The following is a 25319-nucleotide window of genomic DNA, read 5'->3' as shown; positions in this document are numbered from 1 at the left end:
TGAGTTTTGGTCTACTCCTTTTTCTACTTCCCACAGGTTGTGACATAAGGATTCTTCTAGGAGGGTTGTTCTGCTGTGATCTTGCCAGATGTCCTGCCCATCTTAGTCTTCCTATTTTTATAAAGGATACTACGTCTTTACCACCAAATATATGTTTATATCTATGATATATCTCGTAGTTGTACCTCCTTCTCCAAACACCATTTTCACAGATCACCAAATATTCTTCTCAGGATCCTTCGTTCAAATATAAGCAGGAGATTTTCATCTGCCTTGGAAATGGTCCATGCCTCCGACCCATATGTCAACACTGGTTGTATAAGGGTTTTGTATATGGTTATTTTTGTTTTTTGGCTTAAGTTTCTGCTTCTCATATGTCTACTCAGTCCAAAATAGCATTTGTTTGCTAGGATTATTCTTCGCTTGATTTCTTCCGTCATGACGTTCTTCTTGGTGATCAGGGAGCCTAAGTATGTGAATTTGTCCACCACTTCAAAGGTAGAATTATCAACCGTGAATTGGTGGCCGATGTTTCTGGCTCTATTGTTGGGTGTTGATGCCATTATCTTAGTTTTATTTTCATTTACTTGCAGGCCCATGTTTTTTGAGGCGTGTGACAAGGTGGTATACATTTCTTCTAGCTTGCGTGTTGTGCGGGCAACTAGTTCAACATCATCTGCATATGCCAAAATTTGGGATGATTTATTAAAAATGTTTCTTCCGCTGTCTATTTGGGCAACCCTGATCGCCTTTTCCAAAGCTATGTTGAAAAGGAGACACGCCAGCGCATCTCCCTGTCGCAGCCCAACATGCGTTTCAAATGCCTGTGATTGTTCGCCCTGTATTTCGAGTTTGCAATCGATTTGTACAATTAAATAGTTTCATTTTATTAACTAACGTTTTAGGTCATGTAGGTTACTTTTATAATTACATTTTAGCGAATAGTAATTTTTGTTATTGGCCTATACCTTAGGATTTTATTATTAGTAATGTAGAGGAGAAGCCTATTATGCGCTCGAGAGTAAGGAATTATAAAACTGATGACTGCAATAATGATGTTGACGATAAAGATGATGAAGACACGTCGACAGGTAGTAGTAGAAAACAATCACGCAGGTCTAAAAAAACTAAAATACTAAAAAACTTCATTTTCCAAAAGAGATACAATTCTGAGTGTAGTTGGCGAAGATAAACTTAAATCTAAATAAACTCTTAAGGGAACTTAATTTAAGAAATCACTGTTTTTTTAATTTATTTTATAATCAGTGACATATTAATAAAATATTTGTATTTTTATTAACAGTAGTAATTTATTCAATCATTCCTTCATTCGGCTTTACTTAAATAGCAACTGCGTGTTTTTGTAAAAATGAAGAATATTGTTAGTATAGAACTAGCTCTCGGGAGAGCCTGGAACTCCTAGAGAGCGCGTCCCCGGGTGGCGGATAGGGGAAAGCCCTCACCAGCATCAGCTGGCGGGTAGGTGGGAAATAAAATACCATCCGCGGACCAACAGGTAGGACAGACGATATTCTTAAGCTGCAGTGAAAGCAAACCGTCTAGGAGAAGGAAAGCTCCAAAATCAAACCCTGGTCCTCCAAGTTGGGGGTTGGGGCATCGGGTTAACCACTCGATACTCGTCAAAAATGGTAAAGGTTAAAAACTCCAAAATCCAGCCTCGGAACCGGACTGATATACGACGACGAAAAATGCTACGGAACAGGAAAATGATTTTTGCGACATGGAACGTCCAAGGGATCTCAAAGAAAACTCCAGAAATCTTAGAAGAACTAAACAAAATGAAGATAGACATAGCTATTATTACGGAAACGAAACGGAAAGGACAAGGATCAGAAAACCTAGGTAAATACGATCATTTCTACACCGGAGTCACAAAAGAACGTAGAGCTCAACAAGGAGTCTCCATTTTGATACACCGTCGCTTTAGAAAATACATCACATCATGGGAAGGTATCAACGAAAGAATGATAAAAATGAATATATGTATAAAAGGCTACAGACTGACCATTCTGGGCATATATGCAATCAATGACGATGCGATTGTAAATGTGAAAGATAACTTTTTTGAACAACTGAATGAAGAAATCACAAAGGTGGGTAACACAAGAGAAATAATAATCTTGGGAGACCTCAACAGCAGAGTCGGAAAAAAGAACAACGATCAAGTAATAGGTAGATATGGAGAAGATAATACAAACAATAACGGAGAAAGGTTAATAGATATATGTGATCAGAATGGACTCAGAATCATGAATGGATATTTCCAACATAAAAACATTCATAAATATACGTGGACTCAGGAAACCCGAAACTTAAAATCAGTTATAGACTATGTCATCCTTAAACAAAAAAGTCGACTGAAAACAAAAGACGTAAGAGCATGTAGAGGACCCACTTGTGGCAGTGACCACTACCTCCTACGTTCAGATATTTCATTCCCACATAAAAGAGAACATAAAACGCCGCAAGATAACCATACAAAGGAGCAAGTACAAGAAGTACAATACAATTTGAATAGTTTACACCAAGAAAGTGTTAGAAAACTATATAAACGTAGACTGGAACAAAAACTAATTGAAACGGAAGATAATACCAGGAATGTTAATCAGTTATACAAAACCATCAAAGAATGTATACACGCCGCTGCCCTAGAAGCACTAGGGCGATATGAAAAGATCGGACAACAAAAACCATATTGGTGGGATCAAGATATTTCGCAGGAAATAACACAGAAAAGAAAATTGTATCAAAAATATCTGAACACAAAAAATGTGGAAGACAGAATCGAATACAAAAGAATGCAAGCGATGGTCAGAAGAAAAATTTGCCAAAAGAAAAATGAATCCTGGGAAAAAAAGTGCACCATGATAAATACATACATTGGTGGAAGCCAAAGTTCAGAAAGCTGGAAACTGTTAAAAAATTTAAGAAACAACAAAAAAAGAGATATTATCCAGTCCATATCACCGCAAACTTGGGAAGAATACTTTAAAGATTTACTAACAGAGACAAGAGAGCCCTTCAAACAGATAGAGAACTATGGTTTACAAGGCGTCAGGCTGATAGGGTCGCCAATCAGAATAAATGAGAGAGAAGTCGAAACCGTATGCAGACATCTAAAGAATGGCAAATCACCTGGCCCCGGAAATGTAGCTCCGGAACTCATTAAACATGGACCCAAAATACTAATTCAACGACTACGACAACTTTTCCAGGAATGCATAAATAAACATGAAATACCTGAGGAATGGAAAGAATCGCATATGAGCACCATCCATAAAAAGGGAGATAAATCGAAACCTGAAAACTATAGAGGAATTGCAGTTACTAGTAGTATTAGCAGAATATATGGGAAAATAATAAAAAATCGAATAGAAGAAGAATACCAAGATATGGAAGCCGAAGAACAGGCTGGTTTTCGTGCAGGTCGATCTACAATAGACCATGTCTTCTCTATTACTCAGATAATTGAAAAGAAAGTTGCTCGTGGCCAAGAAGTCCATCTGACGTTCGTAGACCTTAGGAAAGCATATGACAGTATCCCGCTTGATAAATTATGGGAGGCACTGGGGAAAACAAATATAAATATAGAATTGATTGAAGCAGTAAAAACGTTGTACTACCAACAAACAACAAGAATTAAAACAGGAAATCTGATAACACCGGGATTCAAAGTGACTAAAGGACTAAGACAAGGATGCTGTATATCCCCAACATTATTCAAAATATACCTCGAAGCAGCACTCAACAAATGGAAGAAAAAATGTACGAATATGGGCATACCACTAATAGACTTAACTTTGTACACTCTGTGCTTTGCAGATGACCAGGTCATCATCGCACAGGACTCTGAAGACCTTAGTTACATGATGCGAAAACTATTAGAAGAGTTTACAGAGTGGGGTTTGGAAGTGAATATGGAAAAAACTGAGTACATGAGTATCGGAGGAGATCAACATAACCTTCTCGTAGAGGAAAATCAAGAGATCAAAATATGTGATAACTACAAATACCTAGGAGTAAAAATCACTCAAGACGGAAAATTAGATGCAGCCATTAAGGAACGAAATACACAGGGAAGGAAAGGCATAGCCTTGCTAAACAGCGTACTGTGGGATAAAAACATCTCCAAAGACAACAAAAGAAGAATATACAACACCATAATAAAAAGTATCACAACATATGGATGCGAAGTGTGGCCCCTAAAAGACAGATCAGAGAAAATGCTTAGAGCAACAGAAATGGACTTCTGGCGCCGCTCGGCGGGAATCTCCAGACGCGACAGAATAACAAACGAGAGAGTCCGAGAAATCATGGGGGTTACACATAATATTGTTGATGACATCAAAACGACACAACTCAGATGGTACGGACACGTAAGGAGAATGCCGGAGAATAGAATACCAAGACAAATTCTTGAATGGCAACCAAGAGGTAGGCGAAGACCAGGAAGGCCTAGAAGAAGTTGGAGAGAAGGAGTTGATAAAGAAATCAGAGAAAGAGAACTGGAAGACGATCTATGGAACGATAGAATGAGATGGAGATTGGAAATCGGAAGACGTCGAAGAACGTTGTAAACCGAAATTATATATATAGAACTAGCATAAGTCCAGATAAGCTACTTCTGCAGTAATAATTCTGATGTAGCACTAGTCTATATCCACCTAATTTTTTATTAAAATAATGAAACAAAAAAAAACTAGTTTTATAGTAATGTAAAAGACTCTGAATGAATTGAAAAGTATGCACAAAGTAAACTTTAATATTTGAAAAACAAAATAATGGAAAACCAAACTTCTGAAAAACTTCCAATTGCTCTCCTGAAAAGTTGTGATTTCGGAAATAGACTAGTTCTGTTCTAAAGCAGCGATATATACTATCTGTTTAGTGATTATTGCAAACAAATCTGTTGCAATCCTTGCATCTTTGGGAATATGTTCTCCCTAAATTTCTGGGGTACTCCCAGCTTACTCTTGCTTCAATTTTTGGTTAGCTCGAGAACCGTCTTCTAATGTCGAAGCTTATCTTTCGCTTATTACAGATTAAACTAATAATTTTTCTAACTGCATGAGAAATTTTCATTATTTTTCACTTTCCATCCATCGTTAAAATGGCATCATATAATGAATGCTTTTAGATAACTACTAATATGTCGAAGATAGTATTTTGACAGATAATTGGATAAGCCTGTGCACAGCTAATCAAGGGCTATGGGGACACTCCGAAACCCTCAGGTAGTCTCTAGGCTAGTGTGGAATTCGAATTTAATAACGAAGAAGATCTATTGGAGTTAAAAATTAGTACTAAAAAAACTGAAAAAAAAAATAATTGCCTGCACTATGTTTGTTTTCCCATAATGCAGCGTCTTATTGTGAGACATTGAAAAATCTGCGTCGTGCAATCCAGAACAAAAGACGTGGCAAGTTGAGTAAGGGTATCGTTTTGCTGCATGACAATGCCCGTCCACATGTGGCTAATCAGACCAAAGATCTCATCAAATCATTTAAATGGGAAACTCTAGATTATCCTCCATACAGCCCTGATCTGGCGCCCAGCGACTACCATTTGTTCCAGCACTTGAAGAAACACCTGGGCGGTCAGCGTCTTCAAGACGATAACGAAGTCAAAACATTTGTGATGCAGTGGTTAACAAGTCAGGCGGCAGAATTTTATCAGGAGGGTATTCAAAAACTGGTGCCACGTTATGACAAGTGCCTCAATATTCACGGAAATTATGTAGAAAAGTAGATTAAGGTACAGGCTTTCATGTAAAAATAAAATTATTGCCATATCTTTGCACGTTTTTTTTAATTCCAAAACGGTACTTACTTAACAAACACGCCTCGTATATTATGAGCCTGTGTTATCTAAAGGCACTTTCTAGAGAGATCCTTCTTACATGTATATGCAGAGGCGGGAGGTCCAGCATTACCGCTAAGGCTGAAGTTGGTACGAGCGCGCATTTTAAGTTATATACTTAAGACCGCAAGCTAAAAAAAAATAACGAATATCTCAAGCTAGTTGTAGAAACATTCTAGATCGAGATCAGAGCAATCAATTTCCAGGATAATCTCTAAAAAAATTAGTGGAAAACTATATGACGAATAGTAATCCAAAGAAGTTCATGACTGTGTTTTGGCTTTGCCAGTGCAACTTAAGAAAAAAAATCCAAAGAAGGAGATCGTTTTACTTTGTTCTAGTATTTTTAAGCGGACCAAAATATAAAACTTTTAAACGTTTGATGAAATAGTCAATATCTCAATATTAAATTATATGAATAACTGCACGAATAATTGCGTATAAAAGTTTTGAAATCGGCAACGTTTGTGTTTGCTGGTAAGTCTAAAAATAATTATGAGTTGGGAAATATTAAAAATAGTAAAGATCGGTAAAAAATGATATATATCTATATTAATTACAAAGTAAAGCATGAAACTAATTATAGCCGTCGCATCGTAATCTTTTAATGTAATTAAAATTGAGTCGGTTGTGTTATTTTAATCCAATAAATTTTTAAAATATCTATATATACCTGTATATATATATATATATATATATATATATATATATATATATATATATATATATATATATATATATATCTTTATATATAAAAATCTCGTGTCAGGGTGTTTGTCCAAGTGTGTACATATTCACAAACCACTGAACCGATTGCAATAAAATTTTGTGAAAGTGTATTTGTTTTCAGGCTTTCTTGCTTTATTCTTCGTTTCTTTAGTCTTGTAATTACTGGGTTTCCAAGTTGCCCAATAAGTTTCCTCTATTTTATTTAGCATTCTTTTAGAATTTTGATTAAACATTTTCGAATATTTTTCGATACGATTATCGGAGAAATTTGGATCAACACAGTGTCTATATTCATGAATATAAATTGGACAATCTAATTTTTTCTGAAGCAATTTTTGATTGCATGGTTCCCTCATCTTGAAATTACCTAAAAAATTCATCTTTGAAGACATGATGTCCCTGCTTATAAGATAAATTATAAGCCATTTTAACTGTTAATTTTTTAAACATTTACCTTGATAATATATCAGTGATTTGTGTATTTGTTGGTCCAACTTAGAGATAGGATATTTTTTATCTTAATAAAATAATTAATATCATAAAATGATGTTTATCAAATGATATTTTATGTTCTTATAACTGTTTTTATGATAAATCGAGAACGACTGAATCGATTTCGCTAATTTTCGTTTTGAAATATTTATTTGAAGTCCTAGGAAGGTCTAATAGGTGAGAAAATAGTAGAAGCAACATATTTATTTCCCATACAAACAGTTACATTATACTCTTATACAAAATGTTTTATACGACTTTACCTTTGCAGTTGTAGTTCATTTGAACAAAAAGTTACGCTTCACTTCACGTCTACGAACTGTACCAAATTAGATAATACTTTTTTTGTTGTGTTTGATATTATCAGGAAGAGGTTCGTGATGTTGAGGTAACTGTTTAATGGAAAACGGAATCTTGTATTCTTCCAGTTACTTGTTGGTTAATAATATTATAACTTCTTGTGGTTTTAGTAAAGAACTCAAGACCGTAAATGAAACCGTTTAATACTTCTATGTAAACGTAAATGTAGCAATATAAAGAAACTTAATTGTTTGTAATAATGAAATAAAAATAAATGTTACAAATATATTATTACTACCATTCTTATCTTACCTTCGCAGCAAGCTGTCGCCAAGCCATGCTTGCGCCGTGCGAAATACGACAAGGGCGTCGTCAGGTCATTTAGGTTTTAACACGTGAGATAATTCGATAGTAAGATAATTTTCAAAACATGACTTCAAAAACAGTTTTTCTCTTATTTTAAATCGCAATATAACTAATAGATGACGTCATGCTATGACTAACAAAGGAAACTAGGATTGACAAAATAAAAAATATTGATAGATTTGACAATAGTCATACCACAATGAATATACCGGTTTTTCCTTAGATCACCGTAGTCGAGTAGTGCCGGGAGCGGTTAAAACTGGGATTGCATGACTATACTATTATTTTATTAGAGACAAATATTATAATGTTATAATAATTAAATAAAATTATTGACAACAAGCCTCAAACTTGTTAAAGAGGCTCCATATCATCTTCATCTTCTTGGGGGTAATCGTTTGTGACTACATTGCTATGTGTTAAATTTTGATAAAACCCATGACAAGCCGACGAAACAAAAGGCAATAGTGCAATTAAGTCATTGTACTTTTGTTTTGTGATTGGTAATGGGATTACTGAGACTTGATTTAATTGGGCTGGAAACGTTACTTGTTGTCTTCGATACCTCATAAAGTCCACCTCATACAAATTTTGGTTATTGAAATCGGTCTTATAAAAGAGCTTTCCAATGTGTTCTTGTTTTACTTGTAGGAAAACACATGTTGACAGTAGAACTTGATCTTTGTTAACATTCTTTTTTCTACTTATAAAAGGAGGATTAGGTGACAGTTTCTTATCGAACAACGTTTTGAAGTTTTTGAGTTTTTGAGATCTGCAAGTTCCATATTGTGCACTGTGTATTTACCTGATGTTTGTCTAACTAGCTGTTGCCAGTCCCATGGTGTTAAAATTGCCATGTTGGAGAGTTTCTTTTCTTTTTCTGTCGATCAAAGCATGAACACTATCTGCTTTCATGTATGTGTGCCCTTTCAGTAAAAACTTTTAAGTGATCGTCATTATTTGAGGGTACGTATGCAGTATCCAAAAATAGCACATTGTAATACTTATATTTTTATATTGTCCATACCAGTTATCGGTCCAAAGAGTGATGTTCTTTAATTGACTACCTGTCAGCACATATGTATTGTCAGCACATTTCAAAATTGATGAGGCAATTTCATTTGCACCACGGCCCCCTTTCGATTCGTCCCACATCATACATTATACAGAAGAATCACTGGCATCATATAATGTAACATTTAATATCCAAAGCTTCCTTTTATAGAAACTAATACAATTGTTTGTTAGTGGTGAAGGCAAACATTTTTGCAAATCACCAAATAGTACTTTGTGTTTTAATGACTCTTTAAGCCATTATAAAGTCCAATTGTTTTAAGTTATACCGAGTTTTAGATTCAATCAGGTCAGCATCATGATCAGCCTGTACACTGGTTAGTTCATCTGCAGTAAGATTCTTTTGAATTGAGAGGTGAATGTACTGCATGTTCTGTTTCTATTGTAAATTCAATATGACTATGGAGTGAAAATATAAGATAAAAAATTGATCAAGTTGTCTGCTAGTTCCTGTGAAATATACCAGTACATCGTCTACGTATCTCCACCAATATAAAAACTGTTTGAACACGGGATGTTTTGAAATCTTTGTTTCCAGATGATCCATAAAATTATCTGATTTCAATGGGCTTAAAGGATTACCCAATATAAATCCTGCATAATATTGCAAATCAATCATTACATCTACAATTTTACATCTAGAAATTTGCATAAAATAACAATGCAGGGCTTATAATGGGTAATCCTCTAAGCTCATTGCTATCAGATGCTCTGTCGAAAGGCACTCTGTCCAAACAACGTGAATTACTGCTAATAAAATACTGGTACTTATACGTCAAAAACTGGTATACATGGAATTAGATCGCGCTGTCCTATAATATGGAATTAGATTATAAACTTAAAAGATAAAAGTATCGATAAATATAGATATACAAACATATACTCATAAATGTACCAGAAATAAAAAGTTTGTTACTGAAATTTCCATTTCTAAATCTAAATAGTTCTGAGACTTCTCGTAAGAGTATAGGTGCGCTTTTTTATTAAATTAACGCATCATAGATAGGTATTGCAGTTATCCAAAAAGTTTTAGTTTTAAGTTAGGTCATAAATGAATACTTAAAGCCTCTCTTATTGGATTACATTTATTAATTCTCTAGAGTCTCATTATTTGCTTTGTGTTTTAATGACTCTTTAAGCCATTATAAAGTCCAATTGTTTTAAGTTATACCGAGTTTTAGATTCAATCAGGTCAGCATCATGATCAGCCTGTACACTGGTTAGTTCATCTGCAGTAAGATTCTTTTGAATTGAGAGGTGAATGTACTGCATGTTCTGTTTCTATTGTAAATTCAATATGACTATGGAGTGAAAATATAAGATAAAAAATTGATCAAGTTGTCTGCTAGTTCCTGTGAAATATACCAGTACATCGTCTACGTATCTCCACCAATATAAAAACTGTTTGAACACGGGATGTTTTGAAATCTTTGTTTCCAGATGATCCATAAAATTATCTGATTTCAATGGGCTTAAAGGATTACCCAATATAAATCCTGCATAATATTGCAAATCAATCATTACATCTACAATTTTACATCTAGAAATTTGCATAAAATAACAATGCAGGGCTTATAATGGGTAATCCTCTAAGCTCATTGCTATCAGATGCTCTGTCGAAAGGCACTCTGTCCAAACAACGTGAATTACTGCTAATAAAATACTGGTACTTATACGTCAAAAACTGGTATACATGGAATTAGATCGCGCTGTCCTATAATATGGAATTAGATTATAAACTTAAAAGATAAAAGTATCGATAAATATAGATATACAAACATATACTCATAAATGTACCAGAAATAAAAAGTTTGTTACTGAAATTTCCATTTCTAAATCTAAATAGTTCTGAGACTTCTCGTAAGAGTATAGGTGCGCTTTTTTATTAAATTAACGCATCATAGATAGGTATTGCAGTTATCCAAAAAGTTTTAGTTTTAAGTTAGGTCATAAATGAATACTTAAAGCCTCTCTTATTGGATTACATTTATTAATTCTCTAGAGTCTCATTATTTGCTTAACTACTTGATGAATATAATAGTTCAAATATTAAGCTGTCAGTTTTAGTATTATAGATATTTAAATTTTTTTATAATACATAAATGCTTCACTAAAATTGTAATTAAATGTATTTCTTAGGAACAAGAATTGATTTATAGTTTACAGGCGTATTACTTGCTATGGAACAAATTCAAGTTATTAAAATCTAGTTCGAGCCAGGCGAAACCGGTATTGGATTTATTCTTTAATCCTTTACGAAAAGGGTTGGTGCTAAAATCAGATAGAAATTTTTAAATGTCATTGAATAATACTGAGGAACGGTTAAACTTCTTTCTTGATTAGAAGTATTGATTTTAAAATGCCAGAAACTACATTGATATAGCGTATAAGTGATGTAGGTTGTTGTTTAGTGATTAGACCAGGAAACAACGATTTTCCCATGATACTCGAGATACAGGTATCTTACAACTGCTCTTAATAAATTTGATGATAACAATATATAATAAATAAAATATACAAAAGATTAACTTAGTTACGTAGACGTAAACCGTCTATTTGATTTAAAATAAGATGGCTATTTGATTTAAAATACCTAGTAAAGGTGAAGACCAGTAAGTTATATGGAAAAGTGACACAATTTTACTGAAAAGGCATAGAAAATCCTTTAAAATGAGAAATTGTGAAGTTATTGTTCTTAACTTTTTTCTTAATTATTGCAAAAATAGCTTTAAAAATCGATTTTTTGAAAATTATTAACCCTGTAACCGTCACACCTTAAATTCATTGAAATAAAATTCTAAAAATTCGTGTGAGTGTTTTTTAAGCGACTATGAATGTATTGGTAGTGTTGGTATATGCAATTTTTGTATAAAAAGTAAAGTTTAAAAATTTTGCCCTCAAGTAACATTGTCTGTTAGTGGTATACAATAACATGTATGTAACAATAACAGTTTGAGGTTAAAATTTTTGTATTGTGCAAACGAGAGATCACCACTAACAAAAATATTTTTTTAGAGCTTACAATATGTTAAAAAAACTACAGAAATAAACAAACATGAACTTTAATACCTACTCAGTTACAAGAAAAAACAAAGATAAAAATTTATGGAGAGTTATGAAAATTAAGAAAACAACTCTAGGCCGGTGTAAAACATAGTCTCACGTCACATTTTTGACACAGAACTGTATGCCATTAAATGTAGCCATTCTTGTAAAATCAGCATCTTGCTTTTGGTCCATAGATAGGCCAGTGCCCTACGTTGTCTTTCCTAGTGCTGTGGCGCACCCAGGGGGGGGTTTGGGGGTTAAACCCCCCCCCCCCCCCCCCCCCAGGGCATATAAAGTAAACAATATATAAAGAATAGTAGAAAAATGTAACTTGTCTTTCACACACAATACAAAAAATCCAAAACGCTGATTGAATAATTAAATTACCACTTTAAATATGTAGAACACAATAATTATTGTATAAATACGCAATTATTAATAATATTTTTCATTATATTTAGATATAGATACCTAATATTAGGCTTATAAAAAATTAGACAGAACGAGTCTGTTGCGAGTAGCATGCGCCTACAGGACTGTATCTGCGACGGCCTTGTGGACTATCACGGGTTGTGTTCCTCTGCATGTGTTAGAGCAGTAGAAAAGAAAAGAGACATCTCTATGGGAGAAGAAAGCATTTGACAACAGCTATAAAAAAAAGAAAGGGAAAGATCAATGGAAAAATGACAAGAAGAGTGGAACAACAAGGAAGATGTTGCTCAGTGGACAAACATGCTGATCCCGAGCCTAAGGGACTGGATAGATTGTCTGTTTTAGGGCGTATCTTCATAGGTTCAGAAAGACAGATGCAGATAAATGCCTATACTGCGAATATTCCGACACTGTTACTCACACAATGCTGGAGTGTAATAGATGTACAGTGGAGAGAAACAGAATGTATAAAGAAATAGGTATGAACCCTGTGACTGTAAGAGATGATCGTAAAGATGACGGGAAATACGGAGGGATGAAATAGTGTTCACAATTACATCCAAGCAGTCATTAAAAAGAAAGAAGAAGAAGAGAAATACCAACCGGGCTAATGACAGAGATAAGATCTAATTACTATTTTAATGGGAATGAGTCGCAATTGAAGGTTAAAATAAGTTTATTGACGTTTGAATTTTTGATCTTTGATCTTGCACTGATAACTTGTTTATACTCCAACAATTAATATAAAAAAGAATAGCGGTTGGTACAGAAGTACATCTAGCCTTCATCGACCTAGAAAAGGCGTATAATACAGTTCCAAGACTTAAATTGTGCAAGCTTAACAACAACTCGACATTAGTCCATACCTTTTAGGAATAATCACAGAAGTATACAGGGATAACACTACTTACTTAAAAACCGGATATAGACTATCAGAGCCAATAAAAGAAACCAAAGGACTAAAACAAGGATGCAGTATGTCACCCTTACTGTTTAATTTATATATTGAGGCAGCCCTCCAAAATTGGAAAAACCACTGCCAGGGAATGGGAATCCCCATATGAAATGACGTACTGTTCTCCCTAAACTTTGCGGATGACCAAGTCATCCTAGCTCAAGATTCTTATGATCTAGAATTTATGATAAAGTGTCTATAGAGAGAATATTTAAAATGGGGGTTACAAGTCAGCATGAAGAAAACAGAATATATACTTAATTATCAGTTCAGATGCAAGGTTTGAAGTGTTGATAGACGAGGACGTGGAAATCAAACAAGTGAAAAAATTTAAATATTTATATCCACTCATTGCTAAGAACGGCTTGGGAGAAACCGAAATTAAACACGAAGTAATCAGGGACGTAAAATTGTAGGATGTCTGAACTCCTTATGGTGGGATCACCACATTTCCAAAAGTAACAAAAAAAGAATAGGGCAAACCATGGTTGAATCAGTTCTTTGTTCTATGGCTCTGAAGTATGGACAATTAATGCAGACCTGAAGAGAAGATTGTTGACAGTTGAAATGGATTATTTGAGAAGAAGTGCTAGAATATCAAGGCAGGAAAGGAAGACTAACGAATCTATAAGAAATAACATGAATGCTACAGAAACGGTCATTGACAGAATAGAAAGAAGAGGTTCAAAATGGTTTGGACATCAATTGAGAATGTCTGACAAACGTTGGCCCCAAAAACTTCACAAATCGAAGCCCCCTGGAAGAAAAAAAAGAGGTAGACCTCGACGCTCTTGAAATGAAGGAATTAGAAGAGCGATGGAATCGACAGATTTGGAGGAGGAGCATGCGTTGCACCGGGAGGATTCCCGGAGGAGAACGGGAATACGGCGATAGCCGTCTTCAAAATGTATTGTATTTAGAAGTTCGATTAATGCAAACGTCAATAACCTTATTTTAACCTTCAATTTTGGCTTATTCCCATTAAAATAGTAATTACTTTAAAATGCCACAAGAAAATAGCTTCAGAACAATAAATAAGATAAGTAGGATAATAGATACCTGAATCTTTGGAACTGCTATCTTTAGTACTTTAAATTAAACTAAAACCCAAATTGTAGGGACTCAACATGGAGGTAGCATAAAAAAATTTCAAACCCCCCCCCCTAAGACAAATTCTGGGTGCGCCACTGTCCTAGTGATGTCATGTGGTTGACTTTTTGTAGGAGTTCAATGCCTCTTTTTTTACTTTACCCGTTTGGTAAAAATATTCAGCTATGTCCATTTTAAATTTTTTTAAGGTATTGGTTTTACTTTTAGCTAAGCACAGTGATGTTTATGTACTAGCCAAGCGTTGACAACACACATATCTAATATATATGTAAAAATACCATAGTAACATTGTCTAGCCCTGCTAGGACTGCTTTATAATTCTAAAAGAGAATTAGATTTATCTACACCTCCTATATGTCGGTTATACTGTTTTATTATGGCAGGGCAAGTAACACCAGCTTTTTGTTCGGAATGTTTATCATATCGCTTTATATGAGTTCAGGCTCGATTCCACAGTGAGTACTACCTAATAACACACTCAGTTATCATGCCATTTTACCAGAATTGTCCACTTGTGAGAGTCAGATTTATAGACATAGGAGCCTCTAGGTGGCTTTTGCATAATTTTGTAAGCTTCTAATGGACAACCGGCAATTCTATCTGCTCTAAATATTCCTAAGCTCTGAATTTCAAAGTTAGTTTTTAAAAATGAAAGCAATGGAAGGCTAAAATAATTGTCAAAAATACCTAACTCCTCAAACACTTAACTCTTTTTGTACACCTGTCAATTCGTTAGAGGTACATGAATACAATAGAAAGTTTTTCGAATGCACGTTATTAACTCTTACATTGGCGGTACACTATTTTCATACAGTTGCTGTAATAAATAGATTAGATATTCTGGCGTACCCATTTCTTTAAGCATATGGCACCTTTTATCCTGTTTTACATTAGAAAGGATTTGAAGTAGTCAATAAAGCAGAAATATGTTTCTATATTAAATTCCCGGGATTTTTCTAGTTGATAGTTTGGCGATTTTTTGGATGTAAATTTTTCAAATCGAGGAACTAGACATAGAGGATTCCTAGACTGTTCTGCAGAATTTAGTTTGTTAGTTTTTGTTAGAGTTATCTGACATTAACGTTAGACGACCAACAAACTTAAAGGAATTCAGATAAAGAATCATCGACGAATTTAAACTAATCCATGCAGCAGACTTCAAAAGTCTCAGCGCGAATTTCACGAGTGTTTTCATGGAATAGTCCTCGCCTGCAAATACGAACTGAGGCTACGTGTGTTTTCGGACATGTTACCTCAAGACATGACATCATTTCAGTGTAATTTTGGTTATATTGGCCTTTCTATTAGCACCATGATACTATAACTAATAAGATAAGTCAACGCGCATGTTCTGGCATCTCTCTAACACACCTGTGACGTAAGCCCGAGACAACTATACTGATGCCAAGTTAAATGCTCTACTAAACTCTCTACAAGTAGCTACTTTATAAAGAAGACTAATTATTTGATTGCCTTAATATATTGTGCAATGGTGAGTTGTTTAAACAATTATAAAAAAAGGTAAATCTTTTTGGAAGTGTCGTTTTTTTGTGTTTCCTTGAGAAAAACAAATGCATAAAGTATGGTTCTTCAAGTGTTTTCAGCGAGACAAATTTAATGTAGAAACCGCGAGAATATGATCAAAACATTTTACAAAAGCTGACTATTGTTTAAAAGAAAAACTATAGTGGAATATTACTAATAATAGTATAATTAATTATGAAATTGTCACTGAAGAGATCTTTTCCTTGCTAAACCTTCCTAGTGGTGATACAGAAATTAACCCTGAAGATTTAATTGACAGTCATCAAGATTTTATTAATTCGAATATAAAAGACCTGGAATGGGATGGATTGAAAAATTAAGCCGGTTTCATTGCATTTAAGTTACAAAAAAAACAAATACTTGGATATATTCCGGACGCTAACGATAAATCGTTTACTTGGGTAAACCACGTTTCTGATGGTGGTTTACTCAAACACTGGAATTTGTAACTAAATGTAGTGAACTAGAATATATTTTTCGTAGTTATAATGGCAACAAATTAAAAATAACTAAAAATTATTTAAAAAACCTAATAGAAGCTGCAAAATATGTAAATGTTGGCGAAGATGTGAAATTACTTTGTTTATATGTAAAATGTATTTTAAAATAGTAATTATAAATAAAAATATTAAAGATAATTACAATATCCGCTAGAGAAAAATCACGAAGATTGTAAAATAAATGTCTAAATGATATTCATAAAGTCTGAAGTATAACCTGCTTTTCCTTATGTTTCAAATTCTTTACATTTTACCGGCCTTTTGTATTTAATTTATGTTTTGTAGCAATATCTATTTTGTTTGTAATACACACAATCAAATCGAAAATTCATATACTGCTTTAATTAATTTTACAAATTACTTATTAATTTTCAAACCACGTTTTCACAGAAAGTAACTAGTAATGACTTCTTAGTGCAAGATATGGCATCGAGGTGTACTTAAGTTTCGAAGTTGTCCATTAAAGTAATGGAACAACGTTGCCATATAATGCATAGTTAAAATAAGATCCATACAAGTCCCCTGGCTTTGTCTCGCTATGACGTCACGCGCAAAGTCGATTAAAATTAGAACGGCAAGTGAGCATACCTTGTTTGTTATAGTATCATGTATTAGCCCCATGCATTCATGTTTTCACCACAAAATTTATATAACAATATAATATACAAAGTCTTTACTACATCAATTAATAAATAAAGATCTCATTCACTACATTTTGAAGCACACAGGATAGCAACAGATAGAGCATTTATCTTGGCATCATTAAAGTTGTTTAGGGCTTACGTCACAGATATGCGAGAGAGATGCAAGAACATGCGCGTTGACTTATCTTGTTAGTTATAGCACAGAATACACTCCCAACAAGAAGCGAAAGCTTTGTCGGTACCTTTGATGTTATTAGGACAGAAATTTCGAAGTGACAATGACATTTAAACTACTTACTACAATAAGAAAACTAATGAGGAAATCGTTCAAAACTATAGTAAAATTATAGTTACACTGAGAAACGAAGTAATGATTAAAACTTATGTTTCCTTCTCAGTATTATTCTTTCTTTACTATTATATTATACTTATTTGTATTGTTCTACTTTTTTAAGGTATTAAAATATGTATATGTATACAAAAATAATTATAACAGTATTATACTTTTTTAATATTAAACAACACATACGGAACAACACTTCTCAATACGTAAACAAACTTCAGTTTTTATAGGTTGACAGATAAACTATTTAGAACATGGCGGATTGTCACAGAAATTTGGATTGCGAAAAAGCCCTTCGTTTCGCTTCTTGTTGGGTGGTGTATTCTGTGGTTATAGTATCATGAGCACCATGTTCAGCACGATTTAGAATACTACCAATGCAACCAAAATACACCATTACTCAACACCCGCTAATATTTTTCTGTGCAAACCGCTCATATTAGGACTGCGTATATGTAAAGTCTTGTTCAAATTGTTTTAATAATATATTGACGTTAATAACATATTTCTAATTACTTTATTGTGTTTTAGCGAACGTGCTGGTTAGCATAGAATGTCGAGCCTGGGCGGAAAACATAAAATACAGCAATTCATCATTAAACCGAGCAGGATCTGTCAGATTCGAAATTCAAGTGGATAGAGAACCCGAATCGCCAAAACTAATACTGCAAAATCAACCCAAAGCCGCTTCGATTGTGAATGCACAGACTACTATTCCAGTTGTCACAAATCCAACAATGAGCACCAAATCTGACATTTCAACTTCTGCAATAGTTAATGCAACAACTGTTTTAACCACAGTAACGGCTTAAATCATTTGCTAAATTGATAGAGGTTATTTAAAAATGATCTTAAATAGTTAGATTCTGATTAAACAACATGACCACAAATTTTACTCCAATACGATAAAAATTTTGATATATATGGTGGTTCCTTATACATGTGTCATCATTCAATTTATACGAATTAAATCAAAACTAAGCCAAACGTATGTCTTCGATGTAATTAGGAAATGGCTAATATTCCGTTAATCAGTTTTGAAGTTATTTCATCTGTTATAACGCAATGTCTTACAATTTTTATCTTGAATAATCTTTTTTACTATATAGATACTCAGTTCACTGTACATCAAAACAGCCTCTCATATCGTTGTGTCAGATTCATTTAATGCCGGTCAATCATAGCAAAGATACAAATGTTTACCACTTTGTCTTACACGTCTTCGTTGTGCACAAAAAAGACGCTTAAAGCTTTTCTTTTCATACCTCAATCCATGCAACTCTCAATTGTGGATTATACAAGGCAAAATTATATTCTGCATATAGTTATTATAAGCGTATAATTACGCATAAGCAGGTAGAAAAACGCGAAAAGACATAAAAAATTTCTTTTTTAATTGGAGTAACATTTTGGTTTTACACGACAAAATCTAACAAAAACGTGTTTTAAAAACCTCGATAGAATAAATGTAATGGTTTGCAAATTATTGCGCAACCATTAACCTTACCCCTTTCGGTTGTACTTAATTTTTTTCAGTCAACGTAGCTGACCTTGTTTTGTTTTTATTTTTTGTTTATTATAAGTTATTGTAATAATAATAGTGTGTTCAGTGTGTCGTATTATGTCGCTTAATGTTGTTATCATATTCAGTAACATTAATTAGCTTTAATTGCAAGATATAACAGATGTAATCCGCGTCAAACTGTTCGAATAAGTCTGTAACTTGTGCTAAGAAAAGTTGTTTTTGCAAATATTGTTAATAATTAAATAAAAGATTCTAAATTATAAACAAAGTACAGTCGATGCAACCCAAATGTGAACTCTTCGGTGGATTTTTTACTGAAATTCATTCCTTCCTTTGGCTTTGGCTAAAGTTGTTACAAACAAGAACAAGATCATATTATTTTGACAATTTTATTAATGTTTTATGCCAGAGTCATTGGCTGCATCAACACTTTCCAATGTTGTTGGCATAAACAAAACTAAGTAGGTATCACATAAAAATTTCTGAAACTGTTTTCTTACGGCATAATTAAGTCACAATTGATTGTAATCAGAGTTATATTTAATATTTGCTTGGACGTTCCGGCATCCAATTTGGAAATCGTTTTCAAAAAATTTGAAAATAAAAATTATGAATACCTAATCTTAACCTGTCAATGTTTATAATTGACAATTGGCGGTAATACCCTTGATTTTGAACCTTGAACCTCTGCGACCAAGTAAGTCGGAATGGTCTACCTAAGTCTGACGTCACAATGGCCGGGGATTTTAAAAACCTTTCCAAACATTCATAGTAAATATCTTAGTCCTTTGATATTCTTACCTTACAAATCCACGAATAATAAAAGGTACCAATCGCACAGAATGAATGTTCGTAACTAAAAGTCCTTATTTATCCTTCAAACAATTAAAAAATATATATTTCCAACTTCTTATGAGACAAATACACACAAATTAGAAATGTTTGGAAAGGTTTTTAAAATTCCCGCCCATTGTGACGGCAGAACTTAGGTAGTCCATTGGAAATCGAAACTTCAAATCAAATACAAAATGGAATTCTCATTACAGTCAATTGTGGCGTAGTGACATAAAAATATTTAAACATCACATATCGTAAAAATCTAGGAGCTCTTCCCGAAAATTTTCAATACCTTCCCATAGTTCATCTCAGTATAGCGACCGAAATTCTATTTGAAATATCATTCTGTTAAAAGTGATTGTCGGTGGAACGTTGGTGATAAAAAGGGATGACCAGTGGAACTTACATCATAATATGAGTTCTCGATCACAATTAACCTACTTTATATTAACGCCAGAATGCATCTTGATAGGAGACTAAAAACTAACTGAGAATGAAATTGGATTTTGCTCTTTCTTTTATAACTTTTTCATGAGAAACATATTTCTTAGGTCCTGAGATTTTATTTAAAGTGGATTTCTTACAACAGAACTAATTTAATGAGAAAAGGGAGTCTTTTAAGTACACACACTTGACGTATAAATAATCTCTACACATGGGGTTAACGTGAAAGGACAATCTTATCCTTTTCGAAAGTCACAACTATACGGACGTACACGTAAAGGTAGTGGATTATCTAACCAGCTATGACTCATGCATGCGCAAAGTACGAATTTACGCTTCGACTGTACCTACCAATTTTAGTAATTTTGGACGACCCGATGCGCAGGTATTTTCAAGGTCATAGCCGTTTAGAAAATCCACAAGCTCCATTACTATCCGTACCAGTCTGAGCTATCCTATTAAACTTCAAGAGTTTGGTAAGTTTTGTGAGCAATCGTACATATCCAAAAACGTAATTATGGGCGACATATTATAGTAGATAAAAAGAATAATTAAAAATGTTTATCCTTATGTATCAAAGTAAAAAAGTAAAAAAAATGTTATATTTTTTAGGATTCTAATCCGGAAATCATTTACAAAAAGCTCATGAAATGAAAATATAAAAAATTGATATACCTATAATCCGTAAAATGTGGTTTTTATCGTTTGGCAGGAAAAGAATTCTTGAGAGGTGAGACTTACTTTTGCCTCAATCTCGTGTCACACTATAGAGCTAAAAGTCTAGATATTGTCTCAGTAGTTTCCATCATGGTCTTCGTATTTGAATTTCCAGATCTCTGTACTTGGCGATATTTTCGTTGTATTTAACACACAGTTTGTTGTTGTTAGGTATCGCCACAATGGCATGTGTTGTTGTTTATCTCGTTAGTTTATTAACTAGTACAAGATCTGATTTATTATGTGCTACTGTTTGGTCTGTGAGCACAGTGCGATCCTAGTATAGCTTGTAGTTGTCATTCTTAAGTATACTCTCATAAATATATTGGTAATATGGGAGATGATTTGTTTGAAAAAGTCCCAGTTTGCAAGCTATCTCTTGATGAAGGATCTTCCCTACTGAGTCATGCTGTTACTTATAATCAGTTGCGGCAAATACCTGGCAGTCCCGGTAAGATCTGGTTCTCAGTTTGATCGATGTTGTGTCATCTACTACGCAAATCGCGCGATGTAGAGTAGATGTCTCAGCCTGAGTCTGAAAATAAGTTCTTAAATGTGTAATCTGTTTTTCAAATTGCTCACCTATATCCATAAGTCCGCGCCCTCCTAAATACCGCGGTAATATCGTTCTTTCTACTGCACTTCGAGGATGATGTTTTTGTGACTTTGTGAGGTGTGTTAATAAAACATATCCTCGATGTTTTGACCATTTTGCACATCGAATCCTCCGGGCTGAACCTTTCCTATTATGACTGTATTCAAAATGCGGCACTTGTCTAGCCCGAAATGCATACTAACATCATTAAACAATGTTTCTGCAGTTTTTAGTATCTGATCCAATTGGTTTTAAAATTCGCATCTGCTAATACTTCTTATATATCTGCATTTATATATAAAAAGAAACAAAAATGGAAACAAGCCAGTGGCGGATCTAGAATTTGCATTTGCTTCGGGAGGGGGGGGGGATTTCCAACTTTAACCAAAAGACTTAATACATAGACTTTTAAGTCTCTTATTTGTACATTAAAATAATTTAATACTCTTTGAGTATCAAGTTTAACTATATAGCTGTTTGTTACATTTACAAATCTATTGTTGGAATTAAATGTCCTTTATTACTCTACATTAAAAATAACAATAACAGCAAAGCATATCCCAGTATATTTTGTAGTATTTTTATAATGAAAGTAATTTTGACTTTATTACTCTGTTATATCTTGAATCAGTACTCCATTTTGACTGTATAAACCTAACATTTTGATATTAGAATTGTAATATTTGAGATATCAGGAATATTTTATTAAAATGTCTACAGTTGTTGATTAAATAATGTATATTAGAAGCTTTACTGACTGATTTTTATTAAAATCTCCAAACATCGCAGACACGAGGGGAAATTGAATACCAGAAGATTATATCCCGTATGATTCATCACCAGACGAAGAGTTTAGACATCTGGAACAATTTAAAACAGAAAAAAGTTACACATCGGACTTGTTCATTCCTGGTTTCGATCTTGTGCCTATTGCATCCAACTCATATGGCAACCATTCTATTCATAGCAATATGTTAGCGGACGACCTCTGCTTCGGTAGGCATCATCTCTTGGTCTCCATTCCAGTATCCGCTTTAATCATCTGTTATGTTATTCGAGCCACGTGATCTGCCAAGTACCACTTCTCTCTTCAGCATCAGCCACTCCTAATCTTCGTCGTAGCTGGTTGCCGAAGTCAGTCCTATATGACGGAGATGCTGAACGGTTTGGTTATCTTTTCCTATGCGAATCTCATGACCTAGGTATTTATAGGCCATTATCTGGTTTATGGATCTTATTCCTACGCATATATCTTCGCTCACTACAAGATGTGTCATCATCTGGATTTTAGATATATTTATTATCAATCCCCCTAGGAAACGTTAATCTGATTTAAAAGTTCTTTGGCCTCATCTATCGTATCAGCTATTAGCACAATATCATCTGCAAACTTCAGGTGGCTAAGCTTTTCTCTGTGTATGTTTATGCGCTTGTCGGTCAGTTTTGCTCTTTTACATATATATTCCAAAAGCGTATAGTGTTCATAATCTGATCTCAATCCTCAATGATTTGCCCCTGTTCATTTTTTAATTTGTGGGTGTTTTTTCTTCCAATGGACATGTTCTGTCTGAGCACTTTCAAGCTTTTGTTTTCTTCTATTGCTCTAGTTATTTCCATCGTATTGTATCGTCTCACACACTTTCTAACCTCATTTTTAATTTTCTTATTCAAGATTCTTAGTTCATTTTTGTTAGTATCCTGATTTTCTTAAAGTTTTCTTCTTTCCTCTAGAATATGTTTTTTGCTGTGTCTTAATTTTTGTTTACGAGGACAGTATTTCTTTTTAGCTTGTTTTAATGTTTCAAACACTTTACATCTTTACTTTACTTTTTTTACATCTTCTGGAAACATCCATCTTCCACAATTTTATTTGATGATTATTGTTGTTCTTTCGACTTCAATGTTAAAAATGTTTTTTTATCTAATTATTCTATGGTCACTCCCTGTTGAAAGTTTATGTAGTACTGTTACATCCTGAAGTATATCTTTCCGAGTTGATATTATGAAATCAATCTCAATTTTTGTTCTTTGGTTTGGACTCTTCCATGTCCACTTACGTTGGGATTTCTTTCTGAAGAATGAGTTTATCACAAAGAAAGTCTCTTGATGTAAGATGTCAAGAAGCCTGTTACCTCTCTCATTTCTCACACAAAATCCAAAGTTTTCCTTAGAGGATTCTGCCTCATGTTGAAATCCCAATTTGGCGTTGAAACCTCCAATTATCATCGTATACTAGATTTTTGAAGTTTGTATAGCTGCTCTGATATCTTCATAAAATTGATCAACTTCCTCATCTGAGTGGCTCGTAGTTGGTGCGTAAGCCTGTATAATTTTAAGTTGGTATCTTGGATTTCATTGAATAATAGGATCAATGACTCTGGCGTATACAATGTTTATTGTAATTATGGTTGGTATCATTTTTCATGAATAAGCCAACTTCTCCGACGGATTACTTTTCGTTTTCTCTGAAATGGAACTTATTTTCAGACTTAATTATTATTCGGTCTTCTTCTCGACGCGTATCTTAACTTATACCGACTATATTTCATTTTATCTGTTTTAGTTCTTCCTCCAGTTATATCATTGATGCTTCTGTTGATAAAGTTTGTACGTTGTATGCATTTGTCATTTGTAATGGTGGTCTGATCTCTTCAGGCGATTCTTAGCACCCTCTGCTCCATCTCTGTTTTGGTCGGGACTGAATGCCGTACACTTGATCTATCAAGTCGTATGATACATACAAAAGTACATTACAGAATCAAAAATAATATAAGAACGATACTAAATGCTGAATGCACATGAGAAGTACGGACGAAAGAAAAGCAAACTTACTGTCCCAAGTAACTATATTCATTATTTAAATTAATGTTAAAAATCTGTGTCAAATATCATTAAAATGATCAATCCTGTTTGGAAGAGGATTGCTGACCTGGCAGTTAACCAGTAAAGTAGGAAAACATCTGCTCCTAAGTGCCTTTTTAGTTAGAAATAAACAATTAAAAATTATTAGAGTGAGTGAAAATATTTGGAAGATATTTTTAACATCAGTTTAAATAATGTGATTTCTTTATGGTAAATTTAGTTTATTATATTCATTACGACTCAAAGACAGTAAAGAAAAGTACTAACATTAGAAAGTTGCGACAACCATTTAGCTTTAATAATTGTGTATCTGCTTCTTAATTTTGTTAAATTTATTCAGTTAAAATGGTTTATTTTTAAAACTTATTTGTAGTAAAATATAGATGTAAATATTTTTTTAACTTTTCGATGGATTTTCGATGTGAATGCAGTTCGAAACGGTTCTCAAGCACTTCCTACCAACAAATAAATATTTATACAGATTTTATAAAAAAATACCTCATAATTAATTAAATATTTCAATAAATCTTTAATTTTAATGTGTCACGAGGTAAATACTAATTCAACTTTCATGTACGATGTATAATATTTATTTAAGGTTTCATAATAAAGATATAATAATATATTTTTCAACTAATTTAATTTATTGTTATTAGCTAACGTCGAAGTAAGTAGACTTAAGGTAATGTTGGGTTAACAAATTTTTATACAGGGATGAGTGCCTTAAGAACCGGCAAAATAACGCAAAAGATAGAAAACATAATACGTTGTGAAATAAAAAGAGATGCAAGTAATAGAGGTGAGAAATTATAGGTATAAACCTATAATTTACTTTACATTACATTAGATCTATCGAAAGTTTCCCACCTTTAGACGTTAGCTTATGAGCTGGTTGACTTCAGTCATAGTAATACGTATCAC

The 25319-nt window shown here is 33.5% G+C and overlaps 1 protein-coding gene across 1 annotated transcript in view; it reads left to right on the top strand.

The window, feature by feature from the left end:
* Positions 1-25023, top strand: part of LOC140441781 (sodium/potassium-transporting ATPase subunit beta-1-like) — a 123593-nt gene extending 98570 nt beyond the window's left edge. Inside the window, exon 6 of the mRNA XM_072532697.1 lies at positions 17950-25023. Within this exon, the coding sequence (XP_072388798.1) occupies positions 17950-18230 (281 nt within the window). The 3' untranslated portion in view covers positions 18231-25023. The remainder of the gene's footprint in view (positions 1-17949) is intronic.
* Positions 25024-25319: the final 296 nt, after the last annotated feature.

This window comes from Diabrotica undecimpunctata, chromosome 5 (genome assembly GCF_040954645.1).
Source record: "Diabrotica undecimpunctata isolate CICGRU chromosome 5, icDiaUnde3, whole genome shotgun sequence".
Classification (NCBI taxonomy): Eukaryota; Metazoa; Arthropoda; class Insecta; order Coleoptera; family Chrysomelidae; genus Diabrotica; species Diabrotica undecimpunctata.
The sequence above is the reverse complement of the archived record's forward strand: the minus strand, read 5'-3'. Positions and strand labels throughout refer to the sequence as shown.